General features: G+C 35.9%; 1 protein-coding gene across 6 annotated transcripts in view; it reads right to left on the reverse strand.

The window, feature by feature from the left end:
• The window catches only part of Cdh18 (cadherin 18), an 886,990-nt gene that overhangs the window by 196,730 nt on the left and 669,413 nt on the right, over positions 1–20,847 (reverse strand). For all 6 annotated transcript variants that reach the window (XM_028868182.2, XM_028868181.2, XM_028868183.2 and 3 more), the window contains one exon: positions 15,046–15,340. In XM_028868182.2, the coding sequence (XP_028724015.1) occupies positions 15,046–15,340 (295 nt within the window). The remainder of the gene's footprint in view (positions 1–15,045; positions 15,341–20,847) is intronic.

Raw genomic sequence — 20,847 nt, forward strand, 5'->3', positions numbered from 1 at the left:
AAGTATGTAACTTACCTTGAATTATTTCATATTTTCTTTATTTACTCTCTTTTATAATGTTTGTGCATGTGTGTGTATATGTGTGTGTATGTGTGTGTGTGAATATCAGTTTCCTACAAAGAAGAGTATATACTTGACAATAATAGTTTGTCACACATAAAGATACTACATATGGTTTTAATCTGAGCTAGTTATGGCCTATAAAATGCCAAAAAATATTTATTATATTCAGGTATTTGGTGTTATGAGATTTTCAATTTCATCAAGGAATTCTAAGACTTGTCTATTTCTAAAAAGGGAAAAGGAAAACAAAAAAACTCAGCTTATAAAATTCAAACCACTGAATGAAAATAAGAAACTAGTTTAAATTATTTGAGCCTTCTTAAATTTATAATTTAATCATAAATAGGAAAAGATAAGATACATTATTACCAAATTCAGTTACCACACAACTTGCTCACATATCCAAACAATGTCTTGCATAATTAAGGGTCTGTATTTATACAAAATTCTTTTTTTAGAATTTTAGAATGAGCAGCCATGGGGTAATAGAACAAATATTGAGAGAATATTTCCTTCAAGTGAGGAGGTTACAAAAATTATCCAACTAAAATGAAGTAATGGTAGAACTCCTGAGGCTCCTCTTCAAATATTTCCTTCCATTCTGGGCTTGGCCTTTTCTTTCTGTCAGTAACATCCTTCAATGCAAACACTTATAAATTAAAAACAAAATCCCCTAAGCTTCTCTCTCAGGCTCTGGAAATGATGCCCCACAAGCACAGGTTAAAGAGAACCCAGGCCTGCCCCTCTGAGCTGAGCAAAATATGGGTATTATTTTCAAGGCACCTGCTGAAACCTAACACAAGACAACAGAATCACAGGGCACTCTTCACAAGCTCAGCATCAGTTTGAGCTTTGAGAAGATGCAAGCCAATTGTCTGTGACCCCACATAATAAAGTTCTGGCTATTGAGCCATAAAAAAACAAGATTAATATTGCTGTGAGCCACAGTCTTTTATTTGTTTGTTTTTGAATTTGAAACATCATCGTGTGGGATCATGTGTTTAGAAACTTGATCCTTCACAGTTGATGTTCTTACAGAATCTATGGAAACTTTGGGAAAATGTAAAGCTTTGGTGGTCAAAAGCGGACCACTGAGAACCAGTCTTGAAACATGATATTCAGATTCACATCCCAAATATGCCGGGACAATAGACAATACTTTCTGATTTTGAACATAGTGTGGACAGCTTTCTTCTGGCACTGACACCACACCCTCCTTTCCATAAAGGACTGTATCACCTCAAACTGTGAACCAAAAAAAAAAAAAAAAAAAGAAAGAAAGAAAGAAAGAAAATCCTTAAGCTTTATTTTTTTTTTTTTTAAATAGGGTATTTGGTCACAGCAAAAGTAACTAACTCAGTCACTAACTCCTGAGTTGCATTTTGTATAAGACAAAAGCTAATATTTAAGAAAAGTTATCAGAAGAAAGAAACAAATGAAAGAAGGAAGTTACATAACTTGGAAATTTGTGTCCAATAGGTTGTTCTTCAGATCCACCAGGTTAATTTTCAAGTACAAGCCATCTACCTTGTGATCTGTAATACAAGCCTCATGTTGTTAAAATCATATCGTCCTGGAGATTATGTCTCCAGGGTGACCATATATGTACGGTTCTTGAATCCTGGCAGGTGTCCAGAATGAGGCTCCCAAGATGCTTGGGCTGATCTAAATCAAGGTCCCAGCAACCAGTGCAACGAGTCAGTGCACAGTTGATGTGGATCGTTGTTGCTGTGCAACAAGTAACACACAAAAAGAGGCCCTGTGGCTTTTAAGACTGGAGGGGAAATAAAAAGACAAAAGAGAGCATTTCATTACATCACTCAGAACAAGCAACACAGTGAGTTTAAGGACTGTAAGTAAAGCAAATTGGATTTCAGTACCTGAAAACTTGCCAGTGTCCCACCAAACCTAAAATTTATGAATGATATACTCATAATTCTTTACATTAAATATAATAGTCTAATAATCAATATTTCTATAATCTTTTCTAATGACTAAAGATCTTAGTCATTTCAGAGGTACTTTTCCTGTGAGAAAAGTGGCATCATTTACATCCTCTATTCATTTCTCAGGTGCCCAAATTTAACTCACCACTGACTCAGAAAACAGGTAGTATTCTATGTATTTGGACTATGGTTAAACATAATACTGAATAGTGTCACCATTTAGTGTCAGATGTAAAATGACTAGACGGTTTATAAAATTAAAGAAATAATTTGGAACATTATGAAAATTTACCCTCTTTCTGCAAGCTGCGGGAAAATTTAATAGAATCCAGCTACTATCACAAAAGCTACTACTTGGAAAGGTCAAGGACTTTTCCAAAGGTCAAGCCATGGCTTAAGAAGTCTTGTTAGTATTTTAGCTTTTGTATATATGTTAGCTGATCCCTACAATAATTCTCTTGTATGCAATGTGTGGATCCAAGAACTTCTAACGGTGTATTTATCTAAAATGCCTAACAAGCACTGAAGGCCAAATGATCTCCTAAACTAAGGTAACACCCTTATAGAAACACCTGTCTCCTAGGTTAGGAGGATAGCTTTATTTCTTTTGCAATTTAAGCTGAGACCCTCCTTTCTCATACAGCCTTACTAATATTATAGACTCTTAACTTCTTAACTAACCACTTCTAGGAACATACACTTGAGTACATAAATCCCCTTTTTTTGATATACCAACTGATATTAGCTCTCAGTTGACCTCCTCCTTTAACCACTCCCTTTTGGGTTGTGAAAGAAAGCCTATTGGTCACTGCTTGAGGAAAACTCTTATCTGCCCTTTTGAGCCTGCAAGAATTCAAGCCTGGTGACCTTGCTCTGTCAGAGGATTGCTATTGCTTGGGTTTATAAATGAATACAAGAGAACTAAGAGGTATAAGGAACCTTGGAGGAAGATTTGAGAGAGAGAGGACTTGAAGACGAGATGGAGAATAGAATAGAGAATGGAAGAACTAGATGGGTAAGAACTGGAGAGGAATGAACTAGATGGAGGAGAACTAGATTGAAGGACTAGAAGAGAGTACTAGAGGAATGAGATGGAAGATGAGGAAGAGTCAGATGGGGAAGAACAAGATGAGGAAGAACAAGATAAGAACAAAGGAGATGGGAAAAAACTAAGATGGGAAAGAACTAGATGGATGAGAACCTAGATGGGTCAGAACTAAGATGAGAGAATTAAGATATAACATAGATGGGACAGCAGATAAATGTAGAGAGAAATAAGGCAAGAAAGGAGCTAGGCATGAGAGCAGAATAGAAGCTGTGTAGAGAACTGACTCAGAAGAATAAAGTTTATGGACTAAAAATTTTTGTATACATAGATTCATTGCTTATACTCAAAGACTAATTATTAGCTCATTGTAGATTCTTCTAGGACTCTGGGATGGGTCTATTGAGAAGCAGGAACCACATAGTCCACATTACCCTCTCAGTTATTGAAAAAAAAATTAAAACAGAGATAGAAGGGAGAAATGACTGTCATCATCATTCCTCTCTGGTTAGAGGATATCCTCCAGAGGTTCATATTCTGGACGCTTGGTCCCCAGTGTGGTGATGCTGAGAGATGAGTTGACTATCAAGAAGAGTTCGGGTGTGATGACACTAAATCACTGGGGAGTCACTGTCTTTAAGGAACTAAAGTGGCTCTTATGGTACCATAGTTAGTCCCCCAGAGACTTGATATCTAAAAATGTACTCATTCCTCAGTCCCACAAGATCTCCACCATTGTACTACATTTTACATGTAGTGCTTGGAGCGCCATTATATGTCACCCCAAATGACCTTGCGCATTCAACTTCAAAACTGTAAGGTCTTTTGTTTGCTTGTTACTAAGGCTCAGACATTTAATGTAACAACAGAAATGGACCAAGATGGTCATTAGCACCAGGGTGATGATGCAGTGCAATTATGAACAAAAGGACAGAATCCTAAATTTGAGTTGATGAAATTTATATAAATTTATTCAGGATAGATACAGGAAACAATTGACTTCAATAGTGTTACAACATATTTTTTCAAGTACTCTTCCTCTATGAAAACTATTAAATATGTATAGATGTGATTGTACTACTATATACATATATATGCAAGTATATAGCTACACTAGATTTATTTACTGCAGATAACCAAAATAAGGGTTATAAAATCAAATCTTTGAAGTTTGTGATTCCTGAATCTCAACTACTCAAAACACTGCTCTTCATTCTGTAGCCAAAATTGACTAATTTCATCCATAAGTTTGCCTCTATTATAGGTTATTATGCATTTTAATATGAAAATTAATATTTTAACACTAAATTGCATGTAGAATAATTTGGGTCATAAAATAGATGATGAGCATTCTAGCACTGTGAAATTCACTTTGTATGGAATTATAAATTATACATTATGTTATTTTATTCATGCTTCTATATTTTGTCATTCTCTTTTCTTGCATGTCCCCTGTGCTAGCAATTTTCAACTGATAATTGAGAATGACTCAAATTTTCCTTCTGAGAACATTTAGCAATATCTGGAAATACCTGGTTTGAGTGTAGTGTGAAGGGTGTTACTGGTACTGTGTATTAGTGGCCAGGAATGATGCTAATAATCCTCCTATGAGCAGGGCAGCTGCAAAAGGTCAAGACTGAGAAGTATACTGATCTCAAATATGGTAACAGTTTAAATTACATTGTGTAAATGAAAAAAAACTTTATATAAGAATATTTTTCAAAAATATTTTGATCTATTTTTGCATCTATATTAAACCATCTATACTTCCATCTGTGTTTTATTTGATAAGGAACTTACAAACACAGTAGACTTCTCAGACTGAGAATGTTTAGTTACAAGAACAATCTATTAAAATCCTGAAAACCAAGCAAATTTTAGATACTATGCTTTGTGTTCTGATTGCATATTTTGCAAAGATGTGTAGACAATATTAGCACAATGTTTTTATTATATAACAACACACACACACACACTTATATTCACAATACTAAACTGACTAATATCTAATAGTGGAAAAAGTAATATTTGTCATCACTTTTCTACTTAAAATGAAATGTCCACCTACTTTAATCCTGTTTCGAACTGATAACTTTTATGCATTGTGAATAATCCATTATGACAACTTCTCTAGTCTACAAACTGAACTTCCTTTCAACTCTATACAATTAGACCAGGTACAAACACTCATGTCAATGCTGAAGGAGGCAATGCAATGGGAGAAGAGTCCTAAGAAGGGTCAGAGACTCCCTCACTCCCACTATTAGGAGTCCTGCTAGTATTTCATAAATAACAGATTTACATAGTCTTTAAAAAGGGTGATTTTCTTCCCTACAAGATAAAATCATAACTCACTTTTCAGAAACAATGAATTTTATCAGTGTATGCATACATGTTTTCCCCTTCAAATATTTTCTGTTCATGTGTATGAATATTCTCAAATACAGGCTCATTCTATAGTATAAAGTAAAGATTGTTTTATGTTCAGTTAAGGAAATTTTGTGTAAGAATATGTGTGTATTCTGTTTCCTACTTTCACATTGTATATAATGTTGCAAGGGATATTAATGCAGATATAGTATATATATATATATATATATATATATATATATATATATATATGAGAGCATTTATAAAATATCTCTGCAAAATACTGATGATTTCATTTCAGAAAAGCAGGAAAATGAATCAATATGATAAATACACTTAAAAAATAATATTGAATCCTAATATTTTATAATCCAATTAACAATATTTTTTAAGTAGGAGTTAAACAAAATATATCTAGTATGGCAGAATACTGCTATTACCAAAAGTCAAAGTCATTAATCAAATATCCATATGCCAGGTAAAGATTATCTTTTTATGAGTCATTGAACAGGAAAACCACATTGTCACCTATAAAAACATTATAGGTTCTTGGCACTGCTCTTGGATGCCCTTCAGAACTAAATGATAAGAGTCTATTCCTAGCCAGGTGGTGGTGGTGGTGGTGGCGGCAGCGGCGGCGGTAGTGGTGGTGGCGGCGGCGGCGGCGGCGGCGGCGGCGGCGGCGGCGGCGGCGGCAGCAGCAGCAGCAGCAGCAGCAGCAGCAGCAGCAGCAGCAGCGGCACACGCCTTTAATCCCAGCATTCGATAGGCAGAGGCAGGCATATATCTGTAAGTTCGAGGCCAGCCTGGGCTACAGAGTGAGTTCCAGGAAGGGCACAAAGCTACACAGGGAAAGCCTGTCTCGAACCCCCTGCCCCCCCCCCAAAAAAGAGTCTATTGCTGAAGACACCACATATTTTTGGGGAATATTAGGTCACACTGTGACCCCAAGTTTGCATTTGCATTAATTAAGTAAACTCAATCTTGGGTCAAGAGACTGCATTTAAAAAATAGTTGACAGAAAGTAATCATAGAATACTAGAGGACATCCAGGAGAGATAGAGGGACACAGGAAATACTAGGGTGGGGTTTGAAGTGGCCACTTTTTGTGATTTGGCAAAGCAAAACATGGGTCTCCCATGTATGCTAGCAAGAAGAGAGGGTTAACCAGTTGCTACTCAGCCTCTCTGAGCTCACAGGTTTTCACCTCACCCTGGGAATCTTGAATTACATTCATAATTAGAACAATAGAGATTTGGTTAAAGCTACCTTTAGCAACAGTGACAGGGCCAGTGCCTGTGGGAGCAGAACTGTCTCTGGTCTGCAAGCCTGAGGTGCCAGGCTACAGCTAGATAACAGGGCTATAACTGCAGAGTTGCAAACAATGGCTAAGACAGCAGTAGATTACAGTGCAGCCACTGGGCCAAAGTTAGAAAAACATATTTTCATGACTATTACAGAAATCAAACAAGAACTTAAACTTTCATACTCAGGTATACTGTCAGGTAGACACTAACAGTTAACCAGCAGAGCACTTCTAGAACTACCACACCAAATTGCCAGGTAAAATACACTCACTAATTTAATAGTGGCAAAATTGTTATGGGAAGGAATAACCCTTTCACTCTCTGATTGGACTTGAAGCCCACTCCATGGATGGATAATCATTACTGGTATCGACAAAACTACATGGCTGAGGAGGTACTAGGCCCTACTGTGAACATACTACTATTTTAGTATATAATATTTTATTACTCCTTTAAGAATTTCAGAAAATATATTGTGCTCATAATAGCCTCAATTCCTCCTCCTAATACCATATATATATATATATATATGTGTGTGTGTGTGTGTGTGTGTGTGTGTGTGTGTGTGTGTGTGTGTGTGTGTGGTTAGAATTATTTCTTTTTCAAAATCATGTAGCTATATTCCATTGGCATTGATTTTTTCCTTTTTTTATTTATTCTTCTCTCATATATTATATCCCCACTGCAGTTTCCCTACCCTCTTCATTCCAATCTCTTCGGACATGTTCTCTTTTCTCCAGATCCACCACCCTTCAACTTCCCCTCAGAAAAGAATAGAAACATCAACCAAATAAGCTACAACAAGCTACAATAAGACCAGGCACATAGTCTCACATCAAGGCTGGACAAGGAAACCCAGCAGGAGGAAAAGAGTCCCAAGGCAGGAAAACGAGTCAGAGACTGCCCCACACCTACTCTTAGGAACCCACAAGAGCACCAAGCCATACAACCATAAAATATAGGCAAAGGACTTAGGTCAAACCCATAGAGGCTCCTTCCTATCTGTGAGCACACTTGAATACCAGTCACTTGATTCTGTGGGCCTGGTTCTTGGGGCATCGTTGCACATTCTGGTAACTCCAGTCCTTCTTCCCGCTCCTCCACAGGACATGAGTTCCACCTAATATTTGGATGTGAGACTCTGTATCTGCTCCCATCATTTGTTGGATGAAGTCTCTCTTATCTCTCCAGTGTTAATTATGCTGAGTTCCCATCCCAGCATATCCTACAGCAGGAAAATTGCAAGGGGATGGGTTGGTGTCTGAGTCCCTCTACTTGAGGCCTTGCCTGGTTGCAGAAGATGGCCAGTTCAGTTCAGTTCCTTTACTAGGAGTCTTTGTTAGTAGGATTCCTTTGTAGGGTTCTATGGAGTTTTCAATGCACTAGGTTTTTACTTCATCCCCAAAACTGTCCTCCCCACCCCCCAGTTCCAGTCATTTCTCCCAGTGTTCTTTCCCTCCACCCCTCCTCTTATTATCCTGTTCCCATCCCTACCTTGCTGTGGGATGTCTTTCTGTATGCTGTGAATTAGTGTGGCTCCCATTGGATAATAAATAAAGTTGCATTGGCCTATGGCAGGGCAGGATGGATCCAGGTGGGAAAATCCAAAAGAGATAGAGAAGACAGGCAGAGTGGAGAGAGGCAGCCTGCCACTCAAAGAGCAACAAGATGCCAGCAGACTGGTAATGCCATGGCCACATGGCAACAGCAACATGTAGATTAATAGAAATGGATTGAGTTAAGTTACAAGAGCTAGCTAGCAAGAAGCCTGAACCATAGGCCATATAGTTTGCAACGAATATTAATTCTCTGAGTAATTATTTTATAAGTGTCTGAGGGACCACAGGTGGGAGAGATTCATCTGTACCTCGGGGCTGGATAGGACCAGAGAAACTTCCCCTATACTACCCACCCCGAATCTACCCAGGATGTCTATTATACTTCCCTCCCCATGGAGACTTTTGTGTCATCCTCCCACACCCCACTCAGCTCTCCTTTTTACTTATCCTCTCTGGATCTGGGGACCATAACATGATTAGCATGATTATCCTTTACTTTACATCTGATATCCACTTACAAGTGAGTGCATAGCATGTTTGTCTTTTTGGGATAGGATCATGTCTCACAGGATAGCTTTTCTCTATTTGCATCCTTTGGCCAGTAAATTTTATGATGTCATTTTTTAAACAGCTGAATTATGCTCTATTGTTTAAATGGACCACATTTTCTTTATCCCTTCCTTGGTGAGGACATCTAGGTTGTTTCTGGTTTCTTGGTATTATGAAGAAATCTACTATGAATATAATTGAGCAAGTGTCCTTGTAGTATGATAGAACATCCTTTGGGTGTAGGCCCAGGAATTATTATAGAATATTATTTTAAGAGGTGTTAAATGTTTTATGCTGTGAAACCTTTGTTTAGTGATGCAAAGATGTGTTGCATTCTTTTATATTGCATTTGTTTAACTGTATGAAGCTGTATTACTTTGACTGTCCAAAACACCTGATGGTCTAATAAAGAGCTGAACAGCCAACACCTGAACAGCGAGGTAGGAGAAAGGATAGGCAGGGTTGGCAGGCAGAGTAACTAAATAGAAATGATATATGGGATCAAAAGAACAAGACGAGGAAGATGCTAGGGTCCAGCCACCCAGCGACATTGCCAGCCATGTAGTAAGAGTGAAAATACATTTGCAGAAGAAAGGAAAGGAAAAAGCCTAGAAGCAAAAGGTAGATGGGATAATTGAAGTTAAGAAAAGCTGGCTAGAAACAAGCCAAGCTAAGTCTGGGCATTTATAAGGAATAGTAAGCCTTCATGTCATCATTTGGAAGCTGGGTGGCAGAGCCCCCCAAAAATTTAAAGAGCCCAAAGAGTAAGAAGCAACCAAACAAAAAGGAATGGCATGGCTAGATCTTGAGGTAGATCAATTCTCAATTTTCTGGGAAACCACCATATTGATTTCCACAATGGCTGTACAGGTTTGCAATCCCAACAGCAAAGAAGGAGTGTTCCCCTTGCTCCACATGCTCCTCAGCATCAGCTGTCACTTGTGTTTCTGATCTTAGCAATTCTGACAGGTGTAAGATTGAATTTCAACGGGAAAAAAGATTTTCACCAACTATACATCTGTCAGAGGGTTAACTTCCAAATATATAGTGAACTCAAGAAACTAGACATAAAAAAACTAATTCAATTTAAAAATGGGGTACAGGTTTAAACAGAGAATTCTCCAAAGAGGAATTTTAAATGGCCAAGAAACAGTTAAATAAATGTTCAACACCTGTAACCATTAGACAAATGTAAAGCAAGATTTCATTGGTATTGAATATCAGACATTTTTTTCTCTTTTATTTTTTCAGTGCCTCTGGGCTAATTTTGTTATTTGACTGTAGAAAATTCTATCCCCAAAATATGTGGTAAGTCAGAGAAATTTAATAGTAGTAAATAAAGTCTGTTTAATGAGTCAAAAATGACTATTTCTTTAAACATAATGCTACAGCATCTCCTGTTTTACATTACTACTATTGTGCTTCTTGAATTTTTCTACAGGAATTTCTCTACATATAACTTATATCCATTTTTCATTTAAATTTTAAATTTAAAATGGGAATATAAGGCCTAAAAGTATACCTAGCTTAGAAGGTTTTTCATGTATTTCTTATAGTCATGGTATTTTAGACAAATAATACAATTCCATATTTCATTTTTATCCTCAGTACACCAAGAATAATCATCATGTTGACACGGTGATGACAATTTTGACAAATACATGACATTATTGTAAATATATGAGATTCCTGACACTTAGCAGGAGTTTAACAAGTGTTTCTTGTAGTTGTCTGTTGGATCATTTTCACAGTTGCTATGGTGACCTAGAGTCACAGACTCTGACAAATTTCTGTATAATTTGTGATGAAAAAAATTTAGAAAATTTTCAGAACAGAAAGCCTGCATTCAAAGGAGCAAATCTCATTAATCGATTAATTAGTACTTCTCTGGGTACAAATAGTTTTGTTCACAAGCCTGATTTGAATATTTAAGAGAAGCTGTTAGCTGCACTCGAGCAGAAAGGGAAATTTCTATCACAGCAAGTCATCTGACATCATAATTACTCTCTGGGTCAGTGGGAAAAAAAGGAAGTGAGAGTTTCATGTCTCAAGCACAAATCAACTTCCATAAAAGGCAGCAGCACCACTCTTTCTAATCAGAACTGAACATCAATTTCTCCATCCCTTTGAATTCAGAGTTAGATTAATTTCTTTACTAGTGTCCCCCCATAAAACCCTGAAACGCTGTCAGTAAAGTGCTGGCTGTGAATGTATGAGGACATGAGTTCTATCTAGCGCAGCCACATGAAAGTGGCACAGTGTCATGTAATCCCAATGCTGGAAAAGCAGAAGCGGGCAGATCTCTGGGACACGCTGGCCAGCAACCTTGGTATAACTGGCAAACACCAGGCTAGCGAGAGACCTCTGTTAACATTTGTATATCACTTTAGCAACACTAAAGAAAGCTGTCCACTAGTTAGACAGCTGGCAGCAAGTGTAGGGAAGGAAGGAAGGGGGCCATTTGTTTATACAGAAGGCTGCCCTTCTGTGAAGTGCCAAGCTTGCAAAATTTTCATTGCTCAGTCCGCAGAGACCTTCTTACTTGGGACTACAGCACAGTCCTCTAGCTGTTCTGCATCAGGTCTCATTACCTGTAATCTCTCACAACGCACTTCGCAAACTTTTATTTTCTAAAAACAATCAGTATTTCAGGCTTTGGGGGGCCACATAACCTTCCTCCCAACTGAACATCTCCTCTTCCTCTTTCATCTGAAAACTATGAAAAACATTTTTCCTGTGAATGATTGACTGTGCTTCAAGAAATCACAATCTGCAAAGTCAGCAAGCAGGGAGGCTGTCGCTCCTGCCATGGATGGCCTCTTGTCATCAGTGTATCAGCATTTTGTTTCTGCTATCAGAGTTGATGCATCCTCTGCCATTCTTAAGCACCAAATACAAAGAATGTTTCACTTACACACACACACACACACACACACACACACACACACACACTTTTTCACATCAGCCTCCATACAATCAAAATACAATGTGAATTGTTGGTTATGATTACACACATTTACACACACACACACACACACACACACACTAATTTTTATACCAGCTTCTATACAATCAAAATACGATGTGAACTGTTGGTTATGATTGCACACACTTACACACACACACACACACACACACACACACACACACACACTTAGACACAATAATGAGCTTCTTCTCATTCAAAACCAATAATAAAGTATACTGTCCAAAATTTGGCATCTGGCCTCCAATAAATTACTATCATTAAACATATCTTTGCCTGGAACCACACTAGTATGGAGATAGCACTTAACTCTCTTAATTATTTTACTACTTTTAAAAATTAAAGTTGTGTCCTATAGACACATTCCTGTCACTCTGAGAGCGTGAGAATATTAGTTATTCCTTGTTCTCCCAATATTTCAGATTTTAGGAAATGTTTCAGAAGTATTTTTATACCTCAAATTTGAACTCACTTTTACTATGATAATTCCACCTTGCCTTTTGGCTTTTATTTGGATTAACAAGGATCCTTTCATGGACTCTAAAATATCAATTTACGTGTAAGGTTCTGCTTATCTGTATGCACATATCTGCTTCAGGATTTTCCACTGTTATCTTTGCTGTCTCTTTACTGATTGGACTCAGATCTTTGACCTCCTTCAAACATTTTTAACTTCTCATTTTTCCCTCCCATCCATTAAAGCTTCCTTTTTATATTCAGGCTTTTGGGACATTGCCATAATTTGTCTAAACCCAGTCTACCAATGTTTTTCCCAAAAGAAGATTCTCCATGAAGCTTGTAAATCAGGGAACTCCTCATCTGAAATGGGAAGACAATTTATTTCTTCTTCTATGCATATTTTCTTCCTTGTTCTTAAAGATATACCTTGTTTTCATGATGGTTCCAAAGAATATGTTTCCTACAAGTGGCTTATTTCTTTTTTTTTTTTTTTGTATTTATTTTACAATACTATTCAGTTCTACATAATAGCCACAGATTCCCTTGTTCTCTCCCTTCCTGCCCCCCTCACCTTTCCCCCAGCCCACCCCCATTCCCAACTCCTCCAGATCAAGGTCTCCCCGGAGGACTGGGATCGACCTGATAGACTCAGTCCAGGCAGGTCCAGTCCCCTCCTCCCAGATTGAGCCAAGCGTCCCTGCATAAGTCCCAGGTTTCAAACAGCTAACTCATGCAATGAGCCACAAAGATACCCCCACAAAAGACTGCTGGCAATGGTCGAGAGACAGCCGGGACTGACCTACTCTGGTGATGGGATGGCCAAACACCCTAATAGTTGTGCCATAAACCCCATCCAAGGACTGAGGAATCTGGATGCAGACATCCACAGCTAGGCCCCTGGTGGAGCGCGAGTCTAATTAGTGAAAAAGAGGAGGGTTTATATGAGCGAGAATTGTTGAAACCAAGGTTGGATAAAGCACAGGGACAAATAACCAAATAAATGGAAACACATGAACTATGAACCAAAGGCTGAGGGGCCCCCAACTGGATCAGGCCCTCTGAATAGGTGAGACAGTTGATTGGCTTGATCTGTTTGGGAGGCATCTAGGCTTATTTCTTAAGAATTTATTATGTTCTCTTATACCAGGATGGCAGTCAAGCTCAATAAGTGCCCAGTCATTATTTGAGGAAATAAGTAGATTTTTGTTATGATTTACCTTTTAATATAAAATATCATAATCCTACTCCCCCCCAAACTCTCTTCTGTATTCATTAAAATCCTTCAGTTCTCTTCTTATTACTGTTTGTTGGAAATTGCCTTTGGCTGATGATGACTCTGCATAGTTCATTGTCTCTCCATTGTTATTTCCTTATGACTCTGGTGGTTTCATGTTTGCTCTTGGCTTGTATCACAAAATGGAAGCCTACCAGCATATTTCATGTAAGTGATGGTGTATTAAAGTATGGTGCACTTATAAATTAGGAGGTGCTTGGACCGTATGATATTGGCCTAGCCATCTTTGGCAGGACATGAAGGGTTGTTTTCAAGTTTGCTCACAATCTCTTACCCATCATGAATAACATTGCTTGCTCCACCAATTTCTCCTTAAATACCCTTGGAGACCAATAAACTTGAATATATTCTGGGACTCTGCCAAGGACTGCTATAGCTCGTCCCTGAATTCTGCTGCAGAGGGAAAAAGGTTGGGAAATTGTTTTCTCCCCAGAGGCTCTGGCTGAGAACATCTCGCTCTTGATTTCCACCCTTTCTCCATCAGCTAAAGAGCTACCTGGCTCCTAGGAGAGCTAAAATTGGCTGCAATCCTAAAAGGGAAAAGAAGTTCACGACTTCCAGTAAGGAAGCTTTATGTGAGCATTCGCAGACATATCAGAGTAAGACTGGCATATATATTTAAATGAAATACAAAAATTATCACTCAAAAATGTGTCTTGAAAGCATGTGGAATCTTACAAAGATGGAAAAAAATAATGTGACTATTTAACATCATTTTAATTGCTTTCAAGAAATTTATTTATGGAATGAAAATAAAGAGAAATATCAGTGAGTAGAGAAAGTGTTCTTCAAACTCAAAAACCTTGAGAACTGTACCAACATATTACAATCACAGTACAGCCGTGCATTGAGATGAATCTTAAATTCATTACCTGTTGCTTATTCCCTAAAAGTGAGAGGGAGGCATTTGTACTTCACCTGTCTGCACATTTAAAATAACCTCAAAATGAGTAATGTAGATTTATATTTTAAAATAAATATGTAATTGCTTAGCAAATGAATAGTTTTATTGATTGATGAAACAATGACTTTGAATCCTAATGCTATTATAGTTAAGAAGGACCTGTAGGCTTATAAAAAAATGGAGCCTTAAGTTCAAGATGTCATGCACTTTATCTTCACTGTTGAATGTGTTGGCATTTACTATGACTCAATAATATGAAAGACAATTTACATAATCAAAAATAATACCCTTTAAGAAAGAATTGCATGTTATTCAATTTATCATTTTTACCTTGAGAGATCCAAACCATTACCTATACATCATGCTCAAAACTTTATTTTAATAAATAATATATGATCCAATAATCGATATGTCTTTTTGCAATAAAAAATATCCCAACATTTTAGAAGTTTCTCAAATCTATACAAATATACAACATACATTTTAAAAAGTTCGTCAAAAGATAATTTTTGTATTATCAATAATATGCATTAATTTCTACACTGTAAAAATAATTTCCTTACCCATATCTGACATTTCAGGCACAGTAACGATGTATGGTCCATCCGTGAACTTTGGTGCATTGTCATTGATATCTTGCACTTTGATGATGAACTCTGATTCAGGTTCAAGAGGCTTGTTTGTCCGTCTGTCAATAGCCTGGGCATGAAGCACATAGTGAGTCTTCTGCTCTCTGTCCAGGCTTTTGGTGGAGTGGATGTCACCTGTAGTGTCATCGATGATAAATATAGTCCCAGCACCTTCCCCAGTGAGGATGTACTTGACAGATCCATCACCTTTGTCGGAGTTGGAGTGCAGCTGGAAAATAGACCCGGGCAAAATCAGCATGATTTATATTCTGATGACATATATTTTTCAAATATTATCAAGAGATTGAGACTAGAGCTTTATATATATATATATATATATATATATATATATATATATATATATATATATATATACTGTGAACTACATGCTACCACAGCCATTGCCTTTCTTATAGTTTTCTCTACTTGATATTAAGTAGACACTATCTTGATTTCTCTGAGATTCAATAACTGTATAAAAGAAACTGATAAACAGTATGTTTTTATTTTTAAGAATCACCATTGTCTTTCTTCTGAATTAACATGACACTGTGTAATATAAAGTTGGGAAAAGTCATTTCCATTAAGCCAGTGCTGCTTTCCATGCCTGGGGGAATAACATTTTCATGAGGAAATTATTATGAAAATTATCCAACACTGATTGTTGACGTTAGGTCTAGAAAGAGTGAGTAGGAGAAACTGAAGTTAAAACTTAACCATCAATTTTTCAATAGCCCACAGATGTATCACCAAGTTACCAGTTTCGTGATTTGTAGAATTAAAAGTATAATATCATTTAGGACAAATATTCTCAATTAGAAATTATACATTTTGTTGCTATTTTTATTCTCTTAAGGGACTTGAAAATATTATGACAAAATCTCATTAGTGGTGAAATAGTTAATAGGTAATATGGACAAATAATTACATTTTTCTTTTCTTAAAATGAAAAAGTATATAAGGTTCTTTTATAAATGTTAATTCTGTAGAAAATAGCTTCTGTAAAAAATATTTTAGAATTTAAATAAATAAACCTCACTAACAAGAAGATAACATAGCAAATTTATGTCATTTAAATCTAAGTGGATGATTTTAGATGGAATAGATTAAGTTGCAGGTAACTCAGTTAAGATTCTACTTTAATTCAATGTATGACACCACATATAAATAAAGTTGACAGCTAGGGGAAGACAAGTACTTTTGTGAAACCACAGTTGTATGGTTTGAAGCATTGTCTCTCCCACCCAAGAGATCAGAGTGGTTTCCTCTGTATGGAGACTTTGTTTGAATAACCTTAACTAATCACCCTCAACTTGTTTCTGATATGAGGGACAATGAGAATACATTGGCCTGGTGCTCAACTAGGCAATTAGAGTGGCTGGCCAGTGAATCCCAGGAACCCAATTGTGTCTTCCTCCCTAAAACTGAGATTATAAGCATTTATCATTGTGCTCAGATTAAAAAAATATTTTATGATTATCAATCTGTTGCTTGCATGTATGTAAATTCATCATGTGCAAAATGCTCATCACTTATGAAGCAGACACTGGTAATCTGACAAAGCAACCCATTTCAGCCCTTCTCCATCTTTACAATCATTTGTGACTAACTCAGTAAAGCATCAAAGTTGTTGTCTCGGCATCTCTAAGAGCTGTTCTGAAATACTTGTTACTAACATTATAACATGAGAGATCATTTGGTAATATTTTTGTTATTCTAAAATAAAAATATATATTTATAATATTAACTATTATAACTTACATACTTGTCAAGAAATGTTTTCCGATATTTCAGGAGTAATTTTAGAAAGACATAGCCATGCTTAAAACAACCATCAGAATATATGTGGTGATCACCTATATACTCAGTAAAATTACAGAGAAAATTTAGGTTTTTTTTAATACTTGTACTATATTTGAATAAAAGGCATTCATATATATATATATATATATATATATATATATATATATACTAGAATAATTAGAAATAAAGTTTTCAATATGAAGCATATATTCAAATTTTTCTCAGTATGTATTTTGCATAGATTTTTGTAAATTAGTCGGATAAAATAAACATGTCAGTGATTTTTATGAGTTTATCTTTTTAGGCATGAATTTAGTCCTTCACTCATGATATTTTCACAATTTGTAAAGCAATTAACATGGATGTCCCAGAATTTATGATTAATTTGAACATAGTTTATCACTGATAGTTTATAAATGTAATATCCAATTTATAAAATTGGATAACATTACTAAGAGTTACATCAAAATATTATAAAATATATTTTGGGATTATCATATCAGTTGTTCATAATACATAGCTTGAGTATTTAAGTAATGGAGATGATTATTTTATTGATGAAAATTTTAATCTTTTAGTAAACTTGATTGAAGCTTGAAATCATTATTTCAATGTAGCAACAACAATGGAAACTATTACATTAGGATTTAATTCATTGATTAATAATTTATATAATTTTGATGATAACTGCTTCTGAAGGAGCAAAGTGATCCGTTGAGGATAAGCACTTCTCCACCTTTGCAATGATTTATGACTAACTCAGAAAAGCATCAAAGTTGTTGTCTCAGCATCTCTAAGAGCTGTTCTGAAACACTCGTTACTAACATTATAACATGAGAGATCACTTTGTAATATTTTTGTTATTCTGAAGTAAAAATATATATTTATAATATTAACTATTATAATAGTTGTTCTTCCTTTTTCTATCCTTTCTCAGTTATTCATTTACTCTGAGGTAAAGTTTGAGCCTAAGAAAACCACAGCCATTGGACTATGGATTTTTGTTTAATAAAAGATTTCTAAGTACCCAGACGGATCACAGCATGTACATTATGCCTTAGGAAAAAAGAGACAAGACTCCAGGGGGAAGAATGTATGAAAGTATTGGAACTAAGAGAGAAGAAATGAGGTGCTTCCACACAGGGTGTGTGTTCAATTGAAGGATGAGACATAAAACAAAACATAGCAAGGTTTAGAAACAAATAAATGGTTTATTACCTAGATCTAGGCAATAGTAACAGAAATATTTTACTTTGCATGTGGTTAAAAATCAGGCTATAATTAAAAAGTATTAAGAGTAGAATAAGAAAATTATAAATATTCAATATATAGATAGAACACTGATTTAATAGCTACTAAAATGATATTCGTTTGCATTAATTTTTAAATGTAATTTAGAAGAAAATGGAAAGTACCACAATATTTTGTGGAGAAAATATTCCAACTAATGCTGATTTATTTTTTCTGAAAATACCTCTTGAGTCCACAATGACTGAATTTTGCTGGGTCCTGCAGCCATATTAAAACTTGCCTTGAGAGTATTGTAGTTGACCTGCTATCCAATGTGTACTTAGCTTGATAATGTTTAATATGCCTTTAAGAAAAGACAATGTAACCAAACTTGCTGTCCTTGGATTTCTCATGAAATTATCTTTTATAACTTAAGCTAAAAGCCTAATTTTAATGTCTATATAGCCTTCCATGTCCTTGACCCAGAATTTCTCTCCCTCTCCCTCCCTCCCTCCCTCCCTCCCTCCCTCTCTCTCTCTCTCTCTCTCTCTCTCTCTCTCTCTCTCTCTCTCTCTCTCTCTCTCTCGTGTGTGTGTGTGTGTGTGTGTGTGTGTGTGTGTTATGGAATCATTTGCTTTGCTTCCAATATGTTGAAAGCAACCTTAAACAAAACACATATTCCATAAATGTCAGAATTAACTTGTGGATAAAATCTTTTTGTAGCTTCAAGTGCTTATCTGGGTCAGGTTCCTATTGCTGTGACAAAACACTATGACCAAAAAGCAAGTTGAGGAGGAAAGCATTTATTTGGCTTGTAGTTCCAACCACAATAGGCTGGGCTCTCCCACATTGATCACTAATTGAGAAGATGCCTTACAGCTGGATCTCATGGAGGTGTTTCCTCAACTGAGCCTCCATCCTCTCTGGGTCAAGTTGACACACAAAAATACAGCCAGTACAGTTAGGGTTAGGGAAGTAACTTTTTTCTTTGTATGACTCTGTTAAAGTTTTTTTAAAATAATTCTCTCACTCCTTTTTTAGACTCTGTTTAATATGTTATTCAATAAATACTGATCACAGTCACTATATAACAGATACAGACTTATACAAAGAGTAACACATAGGCAACATGTACAGACAGGTCAGACACATGATAAATATGCCATGGACAAAGCATTAACCACAAACTAATAAAAGATGTAAGTTAAAAAGTGGTGAATTCAAATTTGGGCCCATTATTGCTCAAATTAATCTAAGAGAATATTTCTGTCTCATTCTTTTAATGTAGCACTGATATATTTTGGTGCCTTCTCTAAGTTTTCTTTAGTACATTAATTAACATGTCTATTAAAATAATAACAGGGTCTTATAACATGCAGAATGAGGAATAAATGTCAAGACTTCTGAAATTTTGTGAAGGAGGTTACACTGTCATTTTTGTGGGCTATTGGAAGTAGAGAAACTTCTCGTGTGTCTAATTGCATAATAAACAATGATAATCAGTTCCACTTTAGCAGACAAAAGAGAAAAAGGGGTGAAGAAGAACAACAGGAAGGTAGTCACCCAAGGATATAGCGTGAACAATTTTCCTGCGTTACCTTCATGGAGTGTCTTTTTCTTGGTGTTAAATAGAAACATATGGCATTCCCATAGCTAATGTGACACACATGAATTCACTCCAGAAAACTATTTATGCACCCTAGACCACATTAGGGTTGTGACCTAAAAATTTATAGCTTTCACTCCAATGCACAGTTGCTCACTAGGATAATATGTGATTCCTTAGAGACGAATAATTTCAAAAGGTTAAGGACACGGTGGCAGAGTCATTAATTTTGAAAGTTGCTTTGAGTTAGGACTTCAAGCTCTATTACAAAGGTGGGTCACTGAGTTAAAAATGGAATATAATATGCTGTATAACGTTTGTGTAGGAGAAGTGCTTATGCTTATAGTTCATTGGAGAAGAAATAAGGGTAGACATCCAGTGTTAGCAACCCAGCATTATCAAACCAATACTGTTTTTATAAAAATTTGACTAAAGCAATGTGGGATATGAAAGTCACAGTAATTTGTGTTCCTGACAATTACTAAATCCAGCTTTAAATTATGCTATGTTTTTAAAGTTTTAGCATGAAAATAACAAGTCACTGATATATTAACTAATTCATGTTATCCCAAACACATCAAGTACTAGCAATATCTTGGTACTTACATACCAGTTTCTCTGTGCAAAATGATAAAATAATCATATCTTAAAATTAGTTTATAAAATATATTATAGAAATGTTAATACTTATTCAATCAACAAGGAATTAACATAGTAAGAAAAAACAAAATATTTTGGAAAGGATGGGAAGATAAACAATTTGGTAACATCAGTATGAAAACATATTTTGAATAAAAAAAATCATCTACATTTTAATCAGATTTGCATTTATTCCTGGAGAAGTAAACTAATAAGTGAGGAATGGGAGGGCAAAGAAACAAAAGGCAAAATTAGATATAATATTAGTCTCCTCAATACAAGATTGGAAATGTCATAGTGTCAAACCCTTCACTGGAACTTTGGAATGGTCCATCTTGTTGTTCTTAGTATTTAGGCACTACATAATAGGTACAGTGGTTAAGAATTTCCTTTTTAATTGTTGGGAAAACTCTAAAAGTGATCAAATAACTGGAATTGAAATGAAGTTCATAGCATAC

Source organism: Peromyscus leucopus, chromosome 11 (assembly GCF_004664715.2).
Source record: "Peromyscus leucopus breed LL Stock chromosome 11, UCI_PerLeu_2.1, whole genome shotgun sequence".
NCBI classification, from domain to species: Eukaryota; Metazoa; Chordata; class Mammalia; order Rodentia; family Cricetidae; genus Peromyscus; species Peromyscus leucopus.